General features: G+C 44.3%; 1 protein-coding gene across 1 annotated transcript in view; it reads right to left on the bottom strand.

The window, feature by feature from the left end:
• B4galt1 (beta-1,4-galactosyltransferase 1) overlaps window positions 1-21,607 on the bottom strand; it is a 52,958-nt gene that overhangs the window by 6,514 nt on the left and 24,837 nt on the right. The window contains exons 2-3 of the mRNA XM_046457213.2: window positions 16,045-16,280; window positions 1,798-1,985 (exon numbers count right to left, since the gene is read on the bottom strand). Coding sequence (XP_046313169.1) covers window positions 1,798-1,985; window positions 16,045-16,280 — 424 coding nt within the window. The remainder of the gene's footprint in view (window positions 1-1,797; window positions 1,986-16,044; window positions 16,281-21,607) is intronic.

Below are 21,607 nucleotides of genomic sequence, written 5' to 3'. Positions count from 1 at the left end.
GAATTCAAGATATAACTATGATTGTCAAATACATTCAGGAATTCTGACCACAAGTATCCACAAGCAAAGATTCTTAATAAGTTGAAGGTAATTTATTTGTAATTAGGTGTCATCACTTAGAGGCCAAGTCATCCATCTACCTTTTGGCATACCTTACACTACTGTCCAACAGCAGAGGTGTCCAGACCAATAGGGTGTTTTGATAATCACTGTTTTTACAAAAATGGATTCTTAGTTACCTCAGTGGAAGTATACATAGAGTTGATAAGCTTTAGTTTTGCTGCCTTTGCTGATTTCTCTTACCTACCTGCTCCATCCCCCAAACCTGACTGGTTCTCTGTAAACCAACATGGTGCTATGGAAAAGAACTGGGTGATCACTTGGGCCCCATTCTGGAAGAACAAGATGTGTCAGGGGATGAATCTGTGTATTTCAAAGAGAGGAAAATACACAGAAAGGGAGGGACAAAGGGAGGACCCGAAGTGATTATAGCAGAGTCAGAAAATGATATTCCATTTACTTTCCTTCAGCATATTTAGCACCTGAATAGCTTTGATCTGGGGCAGACCTATATATACCCCCAGCCTTAATGGCCCCAAGCCAGGGAGGGTAGGAAAAAGGATGAGAACAAAATGAATCTGACAGAAAGTAGTTGTATCTTCACAAAGGACCTGCTGCCTGCACAGCCCAGTTTCCACTGGTTTTTGGCCTAAAATAGGGGTACCTAACATTCAGGGTACCCTGCAGCATACCTTCCTGGGGCGTCATGTCTACTTAAAGCAAAGAAGGGACCGGTTATGTTAGTCAACTTATGGGTGATTTAAAAGAATTTTATATTAATACAAATATGAATAAATTGAGTGATAAAAGGCATATTTATTTACTTTTAAAATAGAACAATGGACTACAAGGTCACATTTCCGCATGTCAAAATGCTTTGGATTATACCCTTGCCCCTGGGGACAGGTATCACTGGCCTCATCAGTAGAGGCATTTTGGTGGAAAAGTTTGGGCTCCATGCTTAAGCAGAAGCATGTGCACTGTTGGGAAACAGAATCATGTTCCTTCTTAAAGTGCCAAGAAATTCTGCTGAGGCATCCAACCTCAAAAATTCAGTGGTGGTGATGAGGGGATTATTTCGATTTGCTTTCCAAACTGTGTGGGGGCAGGGAAGAACAAAAAAAGAAAACCTAGCAACTGTTTGGGGCCTAAAGATAAGAGTTATCGCAAACATTAAAAACTCTTCTGAGGGGTGTGCAGGTGGGGGTGGGGGGGGGCTAGGGTTGTGGCTCAGTGGTAGGGCGCTTGCCTAGCACGCATAAGGCACTGGGTTCCATCCCCAGCACCACATACAAAACCTAAATAAACAAAATAAAGGTATTGTGAACATCTACTAAAATATTTAAAAAACTAAACTAAAAACATTTTTTGAAAAAACTGTTCTTGGGTCTAGGATTGTGGCTCAGTGGTAGAGTGCTTGTCTCACATGTGTGAAGCACTGGGTTTGATTCTTAGCACCACATAAAAAATAAATCAATAAAATAAAGGTATTTGTCCATCTACAATTTAAAAAATTAAAAAAGAAAATAAATAAATAAATAAATAAACTGTTCTCATCTGCATACACAGAGATTATAGGCATTTCTGGATTGCTTTTTCCTTCTCAAATGATAACTGACTCTATGCCTAAAAAGCTGTCATTTCTCAGAGACAGCGTACTCCTTCAGAGCCTAGAGAAACTGTATTTCTTAGTCAACATATAAGAGTTTACTGCACACTCTGGCGAATATCTCTTACCTAAATCCAAACTTGTCCATTGCAACTGAAATGTGCCGTGGCTGTGGGAAACACCTGTAGGCATTGTGGTCATCCATCGGAATGAGGTCTACATCACTAAACACAAAGCAGTTGTAGTCATAGTCCTTCAGGGCTTCTTGAAAACCAATATTGAGGAGCTTTGCGCGATTGAACATGGTATCTCCAGCCTGGTGCAGAAACAAAGAAACTGATATCAGAGGCCATAAGACCTGTGTGCAAAACATTCACAGGGACAGGTGACTTGTCTGCTACACATGGTCATTAGTCAACTCTTGGACCTCATTTTTTTCTGCCTTTACTTCAGAAATCCACCCTGAATGCCAACCCTGTCATTCAGCAATCCCACTTGTAGAGTTTACCATGCAGAAAGACTTGCATGTATGCAAATAGCTGAAAAATACACAGTGTGCAAAGCAGAAGACTGCAAACATCCCTAGGGAACTGGTTAAGTAAGTTATGGTGCAAACATATGATGGAATAGAGCTGTTAAAAAATAAGGAAGCTCTAAAACAAAAGGTAAAACAGATGTATCATTTATATATTTTTTGCATACATCATACCACAAATAGGTTAACTCAAAGAAAGATAAATAGGAAATTGGTGACAGTTGGAATTTTTCATTTCTACCCTCTTTAACTAAGGTTTGATTACCAATCATGTGCCTTTAATGTGTCCACCAGTCACTAAAGTAAACACCTGAGAAACATGGTGAACCTAACTCAACCTCTGCCCTCACAGTGCTCATAGTGTAGGATAGGAAGCAGTCTGATATACACCATGACAGAATCAGAAGGTATGAGAGAGAAGGTCACTGGGGTCCAGAGCACCAAGTGGTACACGAGTAATTCATATTTTATTGACTTGTTTATTTTCAGTATCCCCCACTGGAATGTAAGTTCAAAGAAGGGTAGAATCTTATGTTCTTTATTCACATGTGTCCCACTGTCATATAATAAGAGCTCAATCAATAGTTGTTGGTTGGCTACATGAATGAATGAATGATAGATGGATGGATGGATGAATGGATTTCAACATACAATGGCAAATGGCAACCCTTTCAGGGAAGATCCAACCAAAGAGGGGGCGGTCCTGCTTGTACCAATTCCTATGGCCTCAGATTAGTAGGGACAGTCCCAGCACTGCAGCCATCATCCCTCATACTTAGCAGTTCACAAAGTCCTCCAATACATGTGCTGTCATTCTGACCTCACAATACCACCATGAGGAAACAATGGCCTAACACTTTGGAATCCTCACTTACTACTTTTCCCCATTATCTTTTGGGATCAACAAATAAGGGTCCTCTCCTTTGGGAAGAAAATGTCCCACAAGGACTTGAAGTCATTACGTAATCTCAAAAGTGCGACGTGTAAAATCTCTCCACACATGGGAAAGAGTACTTGGAAACCAGTACTCCACATGCTGCCTGTGTGTGCACAGAGTGCACTCATGCCCCACTGCTGTTCAGCATCAGACAGGTAACTCAGAAGCAAACATAGAAAGACAGATACCAGGAAGTCAGAAAAAGAAGCCAAGAGAATAGTAAATGAACTAAGAAAACATGATACACATAAGAACGCCTTTCTTCAGCTCCTGACAAAGCTTTCCAACCATGCGTGGTGAAAGGAGAAGGCTGCACCCAAGGCACACTGCCCGACCAGGTAAGAGTCAATTTGGAATTTAGGGCCCAGCTAATTCAGTATTGGTTATGAGGCAAAAAGAAGTTCATGTTTAGAAACTGCATACGAAAACAATGGAGTTATTGAAATTATTGTTATAAAACATACTGCCAATATTCACTAGAAGAATATCATATCAGGTAAGCGTTCCTAAATTCATGGCATATCAATTATCTTGACAGTTCTATAAACACCCTTGCCCCCCTCAACCAGGCTTACTTTTTTTGAATATGAAGCTCCCCTGACCACTTTTTTACAAGTGAACAGGAGGTATTCCCACAAAGTTTTTTATACCTGTGGAAAAGACTCCAAGGCTGGCTGCTCAGCTCATGCCATGCCTGTTTCTCTTGGTACACTCCCCCAAAACTGGTGCAAGGGGCCTCTTGATGGCCATCTCTGTACCACAGGGCCTGCTGGCCAAGACGGCTTTTTTTTTTTTTTTTTAATCAGATACCTAATAGAGATTGAACTAAGCAAACTTTCCTTCTTCAGAACTAAAAATTTGGAACCATGAAAGAGCACCCTGGGGCCAAGTCCCATGAACAATGGCGACCTGGAGAAGCCCAAGAAGACCTTCCTCTGCCCCTTTTCCCTATCAGTGCCCTAACTGCTCCTTCAACTCAGAAGAGCACCCCAACATCTGGCCCACGCTTAGAACTGGTCAGGCAATTTTCCAAAATAACCTGAATTACACATTGTTTCTCCCATCCTCTCAGTATGGCCTCATCTGAATAAACCAGGAAGAGAAGAAGTACATAGTGCATTAGTGGGTGCTATTTTCTACCTGGGCCCCTAGGAACACCAGACCTATAGAAGAGTAGATGAGGAAAGAGTGTTTTCCTCTTTCGTGGAATTCCAGAAAAATGAAACATTGAGTACTCACTGTTCATGACAAGAAAGACAAGCCTGGCAAGCCCCACCTCATCTTCCCCAGGGGTGGGAAGATCCCGAGCCTCATTCCCTCCTGTCCTTACCAGGCATATTCATTCTCTACATGTGCTATTTCATTCACTTAAGTGCACATTTATCAGGCACCTATTGTGAGGCCTCATCAAATATTAAAGTGTGACAAATGCACACATTTTTATCCCAGGAACACCAGCTTCTTCACATTAGCTAAGTAACTTTGGGCATATTACACCTCTAAGACTTAGTTTCTTATTTTATGTCATGGGGATTGTATTAAATGAGACAACACATGGTGACAAGTTAGCTACTATCACAACACCATCCACTTTGAACCATCAGTCCTTTCAAAATGCCTCTCAAGGATCCAATGTGGAGACTCCACCTTTTCTGGTGTTCACTCATGTCCTTCCTAACCAGCTTCAAGATTCTTCCCCCAAATCCTGTTTTTCTGATGGAGAGTTTCAAAAACGGATTAAGGCTTAAGTTAATAAGTCTGTGGCTCACATGATTAATCTTCAACAGCAGAAGAAAGTCAGGAACCTTTAGAGATCTGTGAAATGCATGGAAATTCATACTTGGTGAAAAGGAGCCAGCACTGGGAGCAGGTGTCATTTTAAAGCCCAGATTTTTTTGGGTGGGGTGGGGTGGGATGGAGGTACCAGGGATTGAACCCTAACCACTAAGCAACATCCCCAGCACCCCTGTTTTTTTAAAAAAAAAAAAAAAGAGAGAGAGAGAGAGAGAGAGAGAGAATTTTTTTAGTTTTCGGCAGACACAACATCTTTCTTTGTATGTGGTGCTGAGGATCGAACCCAGGCCGCACGCATGCCAGGCGAGTGCGCTACTGCTTGAGCCACATTCCCAGTCCCTAGCGTACCTGTTTTTTTAAATTTTTTTAAATTGTCAATGGATTTTATTTTGTTTACTCATATGCAGTGCTGAGAATCCAACCCACCCAGTGCCTCACACATGCTAGGCAAGCACTCTACCACTGAGCCACAATCCTAGCCCCAATCCAGGCCCTTTTTATATTTTATTTTGAGATAGGGTCTCGCTAAGTTGCTGAGGTTGGTTTTGAACTCACAATCCTCCTGCCTCAGCCTCCTGAGCTGCTGGGATTACAGGTGTGCGCCACTGCCCCTGGCAAAGCCCCAGATTTTAAAGGTGGGTTTTCACCTTATATTGGTAGACAAGATTTATAGTTATCCTTTCTTTCCAGGGCAACTGGTTGCTCTTAGAGGGAGAAGACAAGGAAAAAAAGGCAGGGGATAATCTAAAATCCCCAAATAACTGAGCATAGGCCATTGCAGAATGAGACCAAACTCACAGGGTGGGTGTGGGAGGGAGAAGACAGTTCTAGGAGCAGAGAAGTCCATTGCATGGTGAGAAAATTTGTAAAGGCTCTGAAGAAAAGAGAGCATTCAAGGAACTACAAGAAAATCAGAATGGGTGAAGCCAGAATGATACCTGAAGGTAGAGGTGGACCAAATCATAGGGTTGGAGGCAAGCTGGGCACTTGCTAAGGTACTTAGTCTTTATCTTTATTTAGGTCATAGAGAGCCTTAAAGAATAATTCCATGTCAAGGAGGGATTTGTGCTTCAATCCAAATAAAGGCAGGGAGACCAGTTAGGAACTGTTGTATGATTCATGTGAGAGACACGGAGCAAGGTAAGATGAAAATACCTCCCTGGGGGCTCTATACAGAGGCTCATCAGGGGATGTGTACTGTACCTGCAAGCAGCCTTTGGACAGGAGGGTGCTGGGAATGTTTTAGGACAGGTACCAGAGTTTGGTCTAATCCCTAGGAAAATCTTTGCTGTAGGTAAGGTAACCCTGACAGATGACCAACTACAGAAAGCCATGCCTCCACACCATGTCCAAGTCCTAACTGTCTCTAGAAGATCTTTTTTTGTCCAACCACCCTGCCTTTCCTGGATGACAGGCCCATGTGTGTCACTAACAGGCATATCCCCAGACCATGATGGCTTGGGGAAAGACCTGGCCTCTCCTCCATCAAAAGACACAGCAGCAATGAGGTTGCTGCCAAGACTCGCAGTGAATCAGAATTTTCATAGGATAAGAGAGATGATGTTGTGCCCACATACATGCATGAGGGGTGGCCTATCATAAAGCCACCTCTGCCCCTGGGGCCCACAGTTACCCCAGGCTCTTAATACCACAGATCTAGAAAAGGCAGCATCCTAGGCAGTGACACATCCTAGTGCTTTTCTGTGCCTACTCAGATTCAGAGAGAAAGGAACTTGGCCGAGTGGGTTGTGAGAAGGTGGTGATAGATCAGGGGTTGAGGCAGCTCTGGCTTGGGCATTCCTTCAGGCCCACATGTGGATCTTGGGAGAATAGACCAGCAAGAAGGTGATGCCTAGAGAATTACTGGGAAGAGCCAGGGATTATACAAATGCTGAACTTGTGGAGGGCTAAAATCCACTCATTCATGAGTTCATAGCAGTTGGGTTCTGGTATTTAACCATAATAATATGGTCATCCTGGACTTAGACACAAACTTCAACAGAACTTGGATTTGAGATATAGCTCTTCATCCAATGAGTGTAAGAACTGGATCCTTCAGTATCAGGAACCAGGCTAAGGAGACAGCTCTCTGTCAGCCAAAGTAATCACTCACAAGAGTAGAATGAACATCACATCCTTGACTCCTGCTGCATAGGACATAGGCCAAAGGCACAGAGCTCACAGAACCAACAACTCAGCAGGGATTCTGGATGAGGCACACACTGAGGAGAGTTTTGACCCAGCTCCACAGAAGCCAGAGTGGGATGCCTGCTTCTTATCAAAGAGGCACTGAGACCATTCTTCCTTTCTGCAGAATACATAAGAGGGTGGCATTAATACTTCCAGAATGTTTAAGATAAAAGTTGGAGAAAGGGCTGGGGATGTGGCTCAAGCGGTAGCGCGCTCGCCTGGCATGCGTGCGGCCCGGGTTTGATCCTCAGCACCACATACAAACAAAGATGTTGTGTCCGCCGAAAACTAAAAAATAAATATTAAAATTCTCTCTCTCTCTTTAAAAAAAAAGTTGGAGAAAAATACTTTTCAGATAAAGGCTTATCTTTCAGAAATTTATTTGCCATCTGTATTAAGACTACAAAAACAAGGGCTGGGGATATAGTTCAATTGGGAGTGCTTGCCTTGCATGCACAAGGCTCTGGGTTCGATCCCCACTATCACAAAAAAAAAAAAAAAAAAAAAAACAACTACAAAAACATATAAACTGTTTCTGAACCCATAATCCTACATCTGAAAATCTAGCCTAGGAGACAATCCTAAATGTGGAAGAAGCCAACACGGAGTAAACATCAGACTCAAAGATGTCCAGTATGGTATTACTTACAGTCTTCTGATAGAAGAAAGGCTAAGTTCATTCTAAGAACTCTGTGATCAGCTACTATGAAGGCATGGAACACAATGAATATGAATACCATGAAATAACATGGGAAGATGTGATGATATGGAATTTTTTTAAAAAGTAAGACAAATATTTATATACATATGGAATGAGCTCAACTCTGGTTTAATTAAAAGAAGGCAAAGTCTCTCAGACTTCTTCTGTACAATGAGCAGGCTTCCAGCAATCTCAGTGTTTCCAAATGAGCCCAAGCCCTTTCCAAGCCCTTCCCTTGCCTGGGAGACCACAGGGCGAGAGGCAGCACACTCACAGAATTATTCACATATTCTAACCAGCAGGGCCTTGGTGCTGAGTTTGATTTGAGGACATTACCAGGGTGGTAGCAGCGGTGGTGGTGGCAGCGATGGCAGCGGCAGTTAGGGTGGCAGCAGTAGTTAAGTCGGCCTTCCTCTCTCTTTCTTTATAGGAGACGGAGAATACAGAAGAGAAGGTAGGTGGAGAGTAAGAAGCAGACCACAGAGAGGGATTCCTCCTTCAGCTTGCTTTGCTATAAGCAGGATTAACAAGTAAATGCAAAAGGCCCCCGCTAGAAGGGAAAAAAAGAGAAGGATGGATGCAAGGGAGAGAGGTAAAAGGGAGAGAGAGGCATGTGTCAAGGCTATAAAAGAAAAGGATCCCATTCTGACCACCCCTGTTTGAGGGTAGAGGCAGCATCCTAGTTGTTTCCTTGTCACAGAGTCAAGGGGAGTGGAGAGAAAATGGCATTTCCCAGAACAATGTCCAGGGAGGCAATTCACCAGCAATGTGAGTATCAGTAAGTGCTTCAACACATTCCCCAGGAGAATGAAGAGACATAGCCAGTGAAGGGAGAACAGAGCAAAGGGACAGCACTCAAATAGTAGAAGTACAGACACTATCAGCTCTCCCATGCCACTTCCACCTAGAGAGGCCCAAGAGCCCAAATGAAGTGGAGGCTGCAGGTAAGAGCCCCATCCGTACATGTATCCATTTGGGCACAAACAGCTCAAGGAGGAAATGGAAGGCAGGGGTGAGGGCTGGCACACAGAGATAGATGATCAAGACAGAAACCAATACAGTCGGGGTCACAGTTCAGGCAGCGTCCTCAGAACTAGGGTGGACCCATGGGTCTGCTTCATCCTCACTTGATCTTGAGCATGTGTAGGAACAGCTGTCTGGACAGATACTCTCATGCACTGAGGATACAAAGGGCTTCTCCAGATCCACACATGAGCAGCCTTGTAATAGTTCCTACCACCCTAAAACAGGGCACAGATGAAAAGGAGAGTGAAATAATTTCAAAGCCAAAGATTCCTCAGGGCAGCAAGCTGGGTACTCCCTATACATTCCCATAGCCCTTTAGGCCAGGGTCTATCCGGCAGTATAATAAGTAGGTAAGGCTCTCAGGGGCTCTGTGTCTGTTACTGCCTCACTCAACCTGACTCTTGTGACCTAGTAAAACTGCATTGGCATGTATATGTGGGGTGTTCTGGTAGTAAACAGGTAAGGTGAGGCATTCCTCAGGCCTCAGGTAACCTTTGTCCAAATCCTGTCTCCACATTTTGCAATCTTCCTTAAGCAGGAACAATGAGACTCATTTGGCTCACTGGAGGGCTATGGTGGTCAAAATTTAAAGGACCATAAAGGAGTTTATGACCATGAACAACCATAGGTCTAAATGAGGTTGTCTATAGTTATCCTAAAAGGGTGGTCACCCTGAGGACTGTGTCACAGGCAGCGTGTACCCTAGTCAACACTGAGCAGGAAGCTTAAGGGAGAGGCCCCAGGGAGGGCCTGTGCAGGTTCCCAAGGGTCACTATCTGGCCAGGACAGGAGAGGAGGCTTCATCTCTAAGAGGTACAGACCCAGCCAGAGGACCCAGACAAAGGGGTCCTGAGAGTGGGTAGAAATAAATGGGCAGGAGTCACAGAGAGAAGGTCCATGTTCCAAGCTCTGAATCAAATCTATAGTGGACTCTATAAGAGCTGCATGGTCAGGGAGGCGGGAAGGAGACAGGCCTAAGGGACTGGGAGACCAGGGACTGGCATGAGTACAAACACAGATAATCACTCCTTTTTAGAAACTTCCAAGTAGCCTGGGAACAATAGGGAGGGAGAAGACAGTTCTAGTCTTTAGAGCTAATGAGGTGTATGTATGTGTGTGTGTGGGCGGGAATGTTTAGAAAGACGCCCCTGGGGGAGGAAAGCAGGCAGAGAGGACAACATAAGAAAAGGCAAAAACAGGAGAACAGAAGTCAGGATGAGGATAGAGTCCAGTGTGGCTGTGGCACACAGTGTGTGAAGCGGGATGAGGAGGAAGGGGCTGGAGGTAGATCAGCATCAGACAGCAGATGGTCTCAGATGCCAAGCTCAGGGCTTTAGACCATTTCAACCCTTGCCTGTGGTCAGTGGGGTCATGCATAAGGTTTTAAGAGAGGGAATAATGTGGTCAAAACTAGAAAGACTTGGGGCAGCTGAGTGAGGAGACCAGAGGCACCAGAAAGTATGTAATGGAACCAGAGATAGCACTCCTGGTTAGTGATTCAGGGGGGCAAAGGGCTGTCACAGTTATGGCGCACGTACATGGCCAGCTATGCCTGCATTTCTCACCCATTTTGTAATTTTTATAAGGGGCAATCCCATAAGCATGTTGTATTTTATTTTTCAGGACTAGTACAGACAGGTGGCAACCTGCCTTTCATTCACCTTGGGTGGTTTTATAGCTTCCTTTCCTGGCTGAAGTATGAGGAAGCACAATGTACATTCCAGTTCGCAGTCTGACATCCATCTCTACATCAAGGTCCTGGTGCTGGACTTAAGGTAGGAGTTCATGACTCAGCGCAGCACTCTTGGCTCCAAGAGAGGTATGTTCTGGGACCCCGTGTTAGTCAGGTTTTTGTCGCTGGGAAAAAATACCTCAGAAAAACAACTTAATAAGAGGATTTCTTTTGGCTCGCAGTTTAAGAGGTTTCAGTTCATGGTTAGCTGGTTCCATTGCTTTTGGGTCTGAAGTGAAGCAGAACATCATGGCTGAAGGGCTCTGTGGAAGGAAGCTTCTCAGCTCATGGTAGCCAAGAAGCAAAGAGAGAGAGAGGGACTGGAGACAAGATATACCTTTCCAGGACATGCCCTCGCTGACCTACTTCCTTTAACTGAGCTCCACTTCCTACAGTTTTCACCACCTCCCCAATAATACCATCAAATTTTTAATCCATCAGTATATTAATCCATGGAAGAAATTAGTGCCCTGTGATCGAAATCACTTCCCCAAAACTTTTAACACCTAAGACTCTGGGGGACATTCCAGATCCAAACTGTAAGAGATCCTAATGGTATTCCCACACACTGGTGGCTAAGGCAGGAGGAGGAGCGGAGACCCTGAGGACAAAGAATCATGCTTGCTCTTCTCCATTTCAACTGGTAACATCCTTCCTGCTCATCCCTCCAACACCGTTATTTTGAGATGTAAGTTGTTATGGTGGTTAGAGGGGCCAACAGCAAACAAGGGTGTTAATAGCTTCCTATGGACAGGAGTACGAGCCACAAAACTTGTGAAAGTTCACCCTGTCTGTGGCCTTGAGATACAATCCTCCTCTGAAGGAGCTTACATAGTTGGTCCCTGAGTCCTCTGAGATTCTGACACTTGACCCACACCATTACCCATTACCCACTGCCCTCTGATCCCATGGAACCCACAAAAAATGGAAGCAAGGTCCTGATGCTGGCACTATCAAATGAAGCAGGGAACAGGGTGAGCAGTTAAGAATGTATCACCATACTACTAGGTAGAGACAACAGGAAGGAAGAATGGAGGGTGGAGAGGAAAGACGCAAATCATAGCAGTAAGACGCAAATCGTAGCAGTAACAGCTAATATTTACTGAGAGTTTATCATGTGCCAGGTGCTTCACATGTGCCTACCAAGGAGGAAACTCAGGTCTGAAGAGCTTACATAGCTACCTAAGGTCGTTGACTGTGAAGTGGCAGAGCCAGAGCTGAACCCTGGTGGTCTGAGCATGGAGCTCACTCCCAGGCCTGGACACGGGCTTTGAGAAACACCCAGAGGGAAGAGACTAAATGACCACAAGGAGAGTTATTGTGATACAGTGAGAGGACACCGAACTTGGTTGGAATCAAAGGCTGGGTGGGGTTTGAGCCATGTAGCCCTACTGTTATTTATGTAACTTTCTACTGGTCACTCGCTATATCTGAGTCCTGGTTTCCTCACCTGTGACGCAGAGTAGAAATTTTCAGTCTGGCTTCTGGGGTCTGGGCAAGTTTTAGCAAACACTGAAGGAGAAACTAAGGAGGTAGAGATAAAGCAGTGCTCCCACTTCAAGTAGAACAGCACTATTGTGACCTGCTGAAATGGGGGATTGTGTAATTCCTCAATGGGGCAGAAAAAAGTTCAGTACTGAAAAAATCTGTTTGAGAACCCCTAGACTAGATATCTCAGAGGCCACTTCCATTTTAAGTGATTTTGTTTCTAATCTCAAGTAGGGTGTTGACACTGAAGAGTTAAAATGACACCAGATGTCTAGAATGGGGATAAGTAAAAGGCTCTAATGAAGCCAAAGAGCCCGTCCGGTTTATTTGCTCAACAAATAATCGGCAAGAGTCAAAGCCTGGCACTACAAATCTCTTTTATCCTCTTCTAGAATATGAGCATAAAGCAGAGAACACAGGAAATTTTTAATTTGTACATAAGGTGTGGTCTAAATGGGGCACTTTTCTTTTTCAAGGTTTGGGTTCCTATCACCGTTTTATTATGTATTAGATAATTTTCCTTCCTGGAAAGGAGGGCAGACTTCAAGCTGCTTCTTGGCTTGGTTATATGGACTCTGATCACATTTTCCCAAAAGGATAATCAGGGTGGAGTTGGAATGGAAGATATAAGATCAGCTGCGGGAGAGGGGAAAGAGGGCAGGATTCTCTTGGTGGAAAGTCAACCCTTGGAAGAAAAGGAAAATATGAAAAGTGAAAAAACATGTATAAGGATAGAAAGGGGGAATTGATACTAATAAGACAGGAAAAAGGGGATGAATATATTTGAAAGACTAAATATGGGGGGCAGGGCACTGGGGGAGGGGATCAAACCCAGGGCCCACACATGCTAGGCAAGTGCTCTAGCACTGAGCTACATCTCCAGCTTCAAAAAATAAAATACTTTTTTATGGTAAGTTGTAAGTGGGAAGAGGAATGGGGAATTCCTGGTATTCAAGGAAAGTAAAGAGGTAGTAGGGAAGAGGTGTTAATTTAGGCCTGCTATTCCCCCAAGTGTGATTCACAAAGCATTTGTCACTTGAGATGATTCTTCAAAAACAGTTCTCTGATTAGACAAGCTTGGGAAATTCTTCTGGGGATAACAGTATGCCAGTGCACACTGAAGAATCTGCAAGAATGAGATCTGAGTTCCTCAAATGTATATAGGAACCCTGGACTGGGTATCTCAGAGGCTATATTGATTTTAAGAATTATTTCTCTCTAATCTTAAAGGGCAGGGGCATCTTAACCAGTGTCCAGTATTAGCTAACACAGTGGTTCTGCTGGTCCATGCTAGGTTGATTAGTTATGCCAACTTGGATTTGGATAGGCAGTGGCATGTAGCTAGTGTAAAACATTCAGAAAACTATTATTTCAAGCCTGCTGTATATTTACATAAATTTTGTTACAGGTACTTAAGCTAATGGCTTAATTTTACTGATCCAATATTTGTTCTGACTTCAGTTAAACAGGGCATGCTCACATTTACCTAAAATTCAACATAGCTATACATTAGCATGTTCTCCTCTTGTCTTCCTTGACCACGGGCAGCTGAATTTAAAAATTCAGCAGCATCATTAACTCACTTTTATTACCTTCTTTATCAAATATGTGTTTTAATCTAACTCTATACTACCCAGAGCACAACGGTCTATCATCTGCTCAAAGCAGATGTGTGGAAGGCCATCAGACGCCTTGCTGAATAAGATCTGACCAAACTGTGTCTACAGTGTATCACTCAGCTACTGGTATAACAACTATCAGAGAGAGAAAAAAAGATGCAGTTGGCATATCCTTGCTGGTGCTTGGTAATGATGACTTCTTCTAGGTGCTCACTGCCATTGTTTTAATAATGAACAGGATCCTGAATCTTGCTATGATCAATGTGTTAAATGGCATTCCAAGCCTGTTATATTATCTATATAAATTGTGTTGTAGGTACTTAAACTGATGGCTAAATTTTACTGTATGTTTTATACTGTATTTAATATTTGAGATTAATGTGGGAGAATAATTAATTAATTTTATTTGTTCTTTTTGGTTACACAGGACAGTAGAATTTATTCTGACATATTTATACAAACATGGAGTAAGTCTTATTCTAATTGGGATCCCAGTCTTGTGGATGTAGGAGGGGAGAGGGGGTGGGGGGTGGAGAGAAGAGAAGTTAAGTGGATTAGACAAAAAAGAACGAAGGGAAGGGAGATAGGAAAGACAGTGGAATGAATCTAACATGACTCTCCACATCATGTACTCCACCAGACAAATGCTTCTTGACAGGACTTTCTGAAACAAACACTTGCTGGATTGAAGTGACCTGGATTTTGCAGAATATTTATCTGTTTACTCTTACATTCTCTAGAATTCTTCCAAGATGAATCACAACTTTGTGGCTGTCTTGTTTACAGGTATTCATAGGACCCTGATCTATACCTTACTTAGTCAGCAGCCTCAAGGGCTTTGCCACCCCTGCTCTTCTATCTTCAATTTCCTTGTAATAGGACTTGTTCTGCCCTTCTCTGGCTGATGGGCTCAGCTCTACCATCTGGCCCTAGAGACTCTGGAGATTTCCCATTCCACTGATTATTTCCATCTCCAGGAATGTAAAGGTTCCTTTCTTCCTTGAGGTCCCCATTCACGGGCTACAGCTGAAATGCTCATCTCTCCCCCAGCCTTTAGAACCTAATTTACATCCCAGTTCTTCCAGGTCACCGCTCTTTCCTTCCTCTGAGCTTTAAAGCACTTGGCAGTTACCACCCAATCACATGCTATTTGGGATTGATAACAAATTATTGCCTGGAAAGGTCCCACTTGCCAAAAGTGGGTTGGAAACTTCAGGACAGGTAAGACCGAGAATTTAGACTTCTTGAGACTCTCTCTGTAATAACTGATGCAGCTCCATGCCACAGCAATCCTCAGAAGTGCTGAATGGACAGACTGTTGTTTCAAGCTTCTCTTATGGTCCAAGGGAAGGCACACAAAGTTCCTCTATTTTAATGGAAGCAGTAAACTGCCAACAATCTTACTACTTCAAGATGACCCAGAGTGCATCTTGAAATGAAAGTTGGACATGGGCATTGTAGAAATGAGCATACTCTTGTCTCTTCAAATGAATTTCAATGAAATTTGGTAAATCAGATGTGTCATTGCACCTAAGAGATTACAGCCTAAGGACATGAATTTAAATATTTGGGATAAACTGAAAATACCAAAGTTATACTCTTGGAAATATAATAATACTCCTCAAGCAGACTGGAATAAACAAAGTAATTTCAATAAAAATGCTCTTAGATCAGTCTGATTCTCCAGGTTGTGGTTATGGGGGCTGATGGTGCTGTCAGCATCAGTTTCCTAAGCAGGACTAAAGCCCAGCACACGCACAGATCAGATATACACTGAGAACTCTTTCTCAGACTCAGCCCAGTCCACAGGCCTCTCAAATGGCCTTGAGTCAGACTTTCCCAGAAATTCACCAGGGGCTGGCATGCAGGCATGTGGCCTCAGCTCAGCTCTCTGTCTCCTGTGGGTGCCCCAGAAGACATTGTCTGACTGGATAAATTCTAAAGCTTCCTAGAAGTCTGATATCTAAATGGGCAGTTTTTGTTTTTTAAAAATAACAGGGAAGTATACAGCTACCCAAAGACAGGAAATAATCAGTGATTTACTTTGGGATAATTAGGGTTTGCATTTTTGTCTCTCAATTTTGCTGGAGGGCTAACTTTCAAAAAAAACCCAAACAAATATGCAAAAAAACACCCCAGCAATTCCCCTTAGTTAACAGAGCTTATAGCAACAAGCAAGGACATTGTTTGGCATTTAGCTCATCTATACGGCTTAAATAAAGTAGTGGTGGTACCACTGGCTCTGCACGATAAAATGCAGGTGTCTAGGAAATCACTCCCCTTCTCCCGCCACTCATTATACACATATGGGCACATATACTTTTCCTCCCTCTTTACATTTTTCCAGACCTCACCTGGTTGATAACATAAATGCCATAATCCAGCTGCTGGCGCTGCAGGATTGGGTGCAAGTAATACAGCCAATACTTGAGGTGCTCCTGCCGGTTGCGGAATGGAATAATGATGGCCACCTTGTGAGGAGAGATGCAGTCCTTGGGGGTGTAACGGCCGCCCACCTTTACCTCTGGGTTCTTCTTTGCCAAAAGTTCCAGATCCACAGGAATGTTAAATTCAATCAGCATGGGGCCAACTAAAGAGATGGAAGGAAGGGGAAGTTAGTAGCTCACTCTATTCTGCAAACTACATCAGATGACCAAACCCCACCTACAGAGGAGACATCTCCTTCTGGGCAGCAGTGTGGTCATGGAAAGGGTGCCCAGCAATAGGTAACACTAGGGTGAAATATCATCTCAGGAAATCCCTAAGTGCTGAAAGCCCTATGTTCTAGCAACAACCCATGCCCACTCCAGAGCTGGGCAAACCTTAGGTTACCCTATGGCGCACTTCAGACTCCACTGGAAAATGGAAATAATTTTGCTCAGACTTCCTGACAGGCCATTGTAAGCATGAGTAATCATAGATGAGAAAGCACTTTCTCTGCTGGATGCAGTGGCACCTGCCTATAATCCCAGCTACTCAGGAGGCTAAGGCAGGAAAATAACTAGTTCATGTACAACCTGGGAAATTAGACCCTGTCTCAAAATAAAAAGTAAAAAGGACTTGGGATATAATTCTGTAGTAGAGCATCCCTGGGCTCAATCCCCAGTACCAAAAAAGAAACTCCTTTCTCAAAAATCTTATATTTGAGACCTAACTCTGTCACTAGCCAGCTGGGAAGTCTTATACAAAGGACTGATGTAGCTCTCTAAACTTGTTTTGAGGAGAGGGGTGTGTGTGTAGGTCACTGTGAAGGACCCCAGCTGCGGATCAGAAGGTAGTGGGGAGTAAAGGGACATGATATAGAGGTTAACCAAACTCCATAGGGAGAGGCAATTAGACCACAAAAGAGACTGAGGGGAAAGAAAAGAAACCCCTGGAAAGAACAAAAGCTTAGAAGCAGTAGTGGGAACTGTCACCAAGAGGATGAAGAAAGTTAGAAAAATCAGAGATGCCTCCAAAATTTCTGGCCTGGAAGAACATGGATCCAGATCAGATCACTAAGAGATCTCTCGGCTCAGAAGAAACAATGATGAGCTATGGTCGGTAGATACTGAGGTAGTGAATATAGAGGCAAAGTAAAAAGTTGAGGTCCAGATACAGGGCATTTGGCACACACGGTGTAGTCCAGGAACACACAGGAATCAGGGATAGAGCCAAGATGTAGACCCAGGCTCACAGTACTCACTGTACATCAGCCTTCCTCTCAAATGGGTTCCAGGAAATAGGCTCAGTGGGAAGACATGTCCCTGGTCAAATCAGGTTGGGAACCCTGCTTCTGGAAAAGCATGACACACACCAAGGGCTCTGAGGAACTGTGCAGTCAAGAAATTCCTTTCACTTTATTAACCCATCATTTCCCAAACTTAGTCACAGGACCGTTTTGTCAGGAAATACATTTTGGGCACTGTTAACTGCAGTGTAACTGGCCTCACCTTTGAAGCACTAAACAAAGCCAGGAAGCTACAGAACTACAGAACGGGGTGGGAATGCTAACCACAAAACTAACATCAAAGTTCACCTGAAAAGTACTGGTGAGAACCAACCACCCACAGCCAGGCCCAGTGTCCTCAGTCTGCCCTGTTTCAATAACCTATGGCTGCTGCCCATGCAGCCCTTGTGCCCTGGGAAGCACTCATCCTCCTGACAGAAGGAAGCTGCGAGCCATCTCCTCTTGCCCAACAGCAGGTATAACTCACAAGCAGCCACCCCCTCCTTTCCTTAGCACACTCCTCACATCTTCCCTCCCTCATCACTGACCCAGTTCCATCATCACAGAACCTGTTGCTATTGGTTCATTTTCTTTGAGACACAGCTCTGATCACTTCACCTTCCCGGTAAAAACCTCCAATGGCTCAGAAGCTGTATGGCTTTGTACAAGAAAATGTCAAACCCCTCCTTAGCTGGGCACCAAAGCCCTCAGCTCTGTCTGCCTCCATCTCCTACAAACAAGTTGATGTCCATACCTTTCCCTTTGCCAGAAATGCCCTTCTCTCTATCCTTGAATGGGTACACTTTTGCATTCAGAGACAGGTCTCAACCAGGCTTCATCTTTTACTCTCTTCATTGCCACAGAGCTGAGGCAGTAGAACCCCTGAGGTAGATCTGCTCCCCAAACTCCCAATGCCCTGCTATCTCCCTGGCCATGATCTCCCTCCTGGACACCAGGGGCCTCATAGATCAGTCTCTCTCACAAGACTGCTGCTGACTGCCAAGATGCCCTCAGGTGAGCAGTCACTATTCTCTGGATGTAAGTCAGTGGTCATCCTGGACCAGTTTTTCCCAAACCTATCATCAGAATCTCCTGAGGCAATTGGTACAAATATAAAAATATTAAGCCCCTCCCTAAAGAATCCAACTCAACAGATCTTGAGAAGGACCTAAGTGGATAATTAACAAGGAGCCCATATGATTCTTACTGGGAAAACTGGGCAATAAGAAGCTGGATGGCTCATCTTCATAAGTCTTGGGACTTTCAGGCAAGAGAATCCACATGGATTTCCACCACTTTACCCTTCCCACAAGATCTGCCAGGCCTGGGCTGCTTAACTTCCCAAACCTATGCAAAGACCTTGAGAGGACCTGTGACACAATGAACTCATGAAAAACATGAAAAGAACATCACTGGGTTTTTCTCACTTCAAAGGAGTTGTTTTCCTCACAACATCTGCAACTAACCCAACCTTTGGTTCTGAAGATGTATTACTAAACAACCCCGTTTTCCGGGAACTCAAGAAGCATCTGGACTGTTACCCTACCAACTTGTTCACAGCTTCTGAAACCAACCAAGAAGACAGGAATTCACATGTGGCCTGCCCAACCTCCCCAGAGCCAACACCTGCAGACCAGAAAGTGTCTTAGTGTTGCTCCCTGTAAGTAGTGCAGAAAGGTGGTCCTGAAGTAAAGAGCCCCAGAAATGAGGAAGAGATGCCTGGACCCTGTCCAGCTCTACCAGTGCCTTTCTGGATGATCCTTGGACAAGTACCATCCACTCTCAGAATACTGGTTTTCCCATTTGTAAACTGCAGGATTTTGACTAGATGAACTCTAAGGTCTCATGAAGCCCTGACATGCCCAGATACTTGATAAACTAGAAGAAAGGGTCCCAAACCAAGATCTTCTGAAAATCTTTGTTCTCACCTTCTCTGTCCCCAAGAATGACAGGATAAAACGATGAGAGGTAGAAAGAAGCCCAAGCATCACATTCCCCCATGTTCCTTCCTACCTTCCCACCCATGCTTTCTCAAGTCTTTCTTTGATGTCCATCTTTGCCACCTTCTTTTATTCTCCTTCAATATTGTCCCTTCTCACTCATCCAGATCTCTGCTTTAAGCATGTGACAGTTCCCAAATCTGTCTCCATCCCACATTTTCTCCTAACCCCACAGCCAATAGGACATGACTAGCTATGTGCCATGGACACCTTAAACTCAATTTGCCCCAAATGAACTCTTATTTAAGACCACCATCAGTGGGGCTGGGGATGTGGCTCAAGTGCTAGCACGCTTGCCTAGCATGCATGAGGTACTGGGTTCGATACTCAGCACCACATTAAAAAAATAAAATAAAAAAAATAAAGACCACCATCAACATCTAAGGCCTGAATGGCTGGATTCTCCTTCAGGGTTCCTTCAGCAACTGACACTGTTGTTCACCCAGCAAAGGAGCTGATACTTGACACCTGGATGGTCCAAATTTTCCAGTCCTCTTCCTCTTTCTCTAAGCTTAGACTTGCACCTGTGTATACACGTTTTCTCACCTATCTCCACCCCCACACGCAGAGATGTAGAGGACTCTCCTCTCTCTCTGCACCGTGGCTGCAATGAACTCAGCAACTTTCTTCCACCTTTCCCTTCCACCAGTGTTCTACCTCACCTTGAGCCTACAGCAATGGAACCAGTCAACCATGAACTGAACCTCTGAAAACAAAGTTTTTCCTCCTCTTAAAAAACAAACAAAAAAACCCAAAACAGGTATACACAGCATGCTGACAATTCATGGGAGCCCATCAAGTATGAAACCAGAATCTTTATTCTGAAATGTTTTTCTTTTTTTTTAAACATTTATTTTTTTAGTTGTAGGTGGACACAATACCTTTATTTTTATGTGGTGCTGAGGATCGAACCCAGTGTCTCATGCATGCTAGGCAAGAGCTCCTCCTCTGAGCCACACCACAACCCCAGCCCCTGAAATGTTTGTTTTAACACAAACTCTTCCTGTGATGTGTTAAGACCACTTTTGATTTGTTTCAATCAATATTTTCAGTGTACCAATTCAGTACCTAGTGTATTAGCCCAAGAGGAGTGGATTGAGGGAGGGATAATGGACAAAGATAATTTCTGCCTTCTAGGGGCTCCCTGCTGAGCATGTCACAAAACCTATATGAAAATTACCCCCACAGCTGGCTGAGGAACTTTCTCCTCCAATGGCTCCACCCAGAGCTTTATCACTGAATAGTCTCTCCCGCTCCCCTCTGCATCCCTCTCACAACCCCAATCAAGTCTCGAACAAACTGAGAGCACCTGGCCCCCAATCCTGCCTTCCTTGCCCAATCTGGTAATTCTTTCTCCACTCCTCTCTCTGAAATCTCTACAGCTCTGGGAATTCTGCAGCGGGTCTGGGAAAGCTTTCTAGGGGAGGTGATGTTTTAAGCTGAAGCCAGGCAATTATTGGATTCGGTGATATCAAAGTCTTGGACACCTCAAGACACCTCTGCAGCTCACACTGCTAAGACTGAAGAGCTCACAAATGCAGCATACCTGAAGTTGAAGGTCTTCTTGGGTCCAATGCCAGACAGGAGGCCTCCCTGAGTACCCCACATACTTCCTGCCATTCTGCAGAGGTTGATCTCTGTCATGCACCTGGTTCAGTCCCAATGAGAACACCTAGAGAGCTCATTCTCCAGGAAGAGACGATCAACACAGTTCAGAATCATGCAAACCTGCTACTAGGTCTCAGAGCCACTGCCTAGGGCTGCAAGGGGAAACTACAGGAAGACGCAGAGAGCTGAGGGCTTCAAGACAGTCCTTAGGCCGGGCCAAGGTGCCCTTGCTGTGAGGCGCATGGCGTGTGCTACCACAGGCCCTCGGCCCTGCTGGGCTGGCTTGTGTGTTTTCTTGGCTCTGGGAGCTGGGAAGCAGGGTTACGTAAGCAGATGAGCAGATGTGAGCTGTCCTTGGCTTTCCCAGCTCAAGCTCTGCCACGTGGGCCTCCCGGCTGGGAGTCCAGGTCACGGCCTTGCGTGTAAGTCACTCAATAACTTCAATGTGTGAGCTCAACTCAGACAAATTCCACTATTCCCTTGCCCGGCACGGCAAACCCAAACACACACATGCCCCTCTATCAAAAGCTATGCTAATCTAAGCCAAACCCAGCACAGACTCCTGCCTTGCTTTCATGCTGGCTAAGCCACTAGTTCAAT

Source organism: Marmota monax, unplaced genomic scaffold (genome assembly GCF_021218885.2).
Source record: "Marmota monax isolate L192 unplaced genomic scaffold, Marmota_monax_Labrador192_F-V1.1 WCK01_AAM20220418_F8-fsc00069, whole genome shotgun sequence".
Taxonomy (NCBI): Eukaryota; Metazoa; Chordata; class Mammalia; order Rodentia; family Sciuridae; genus Marmota; species Marmota monax.
This window is presented reverse-complemented; position numbering and strand designations above follow the sequence as displayed.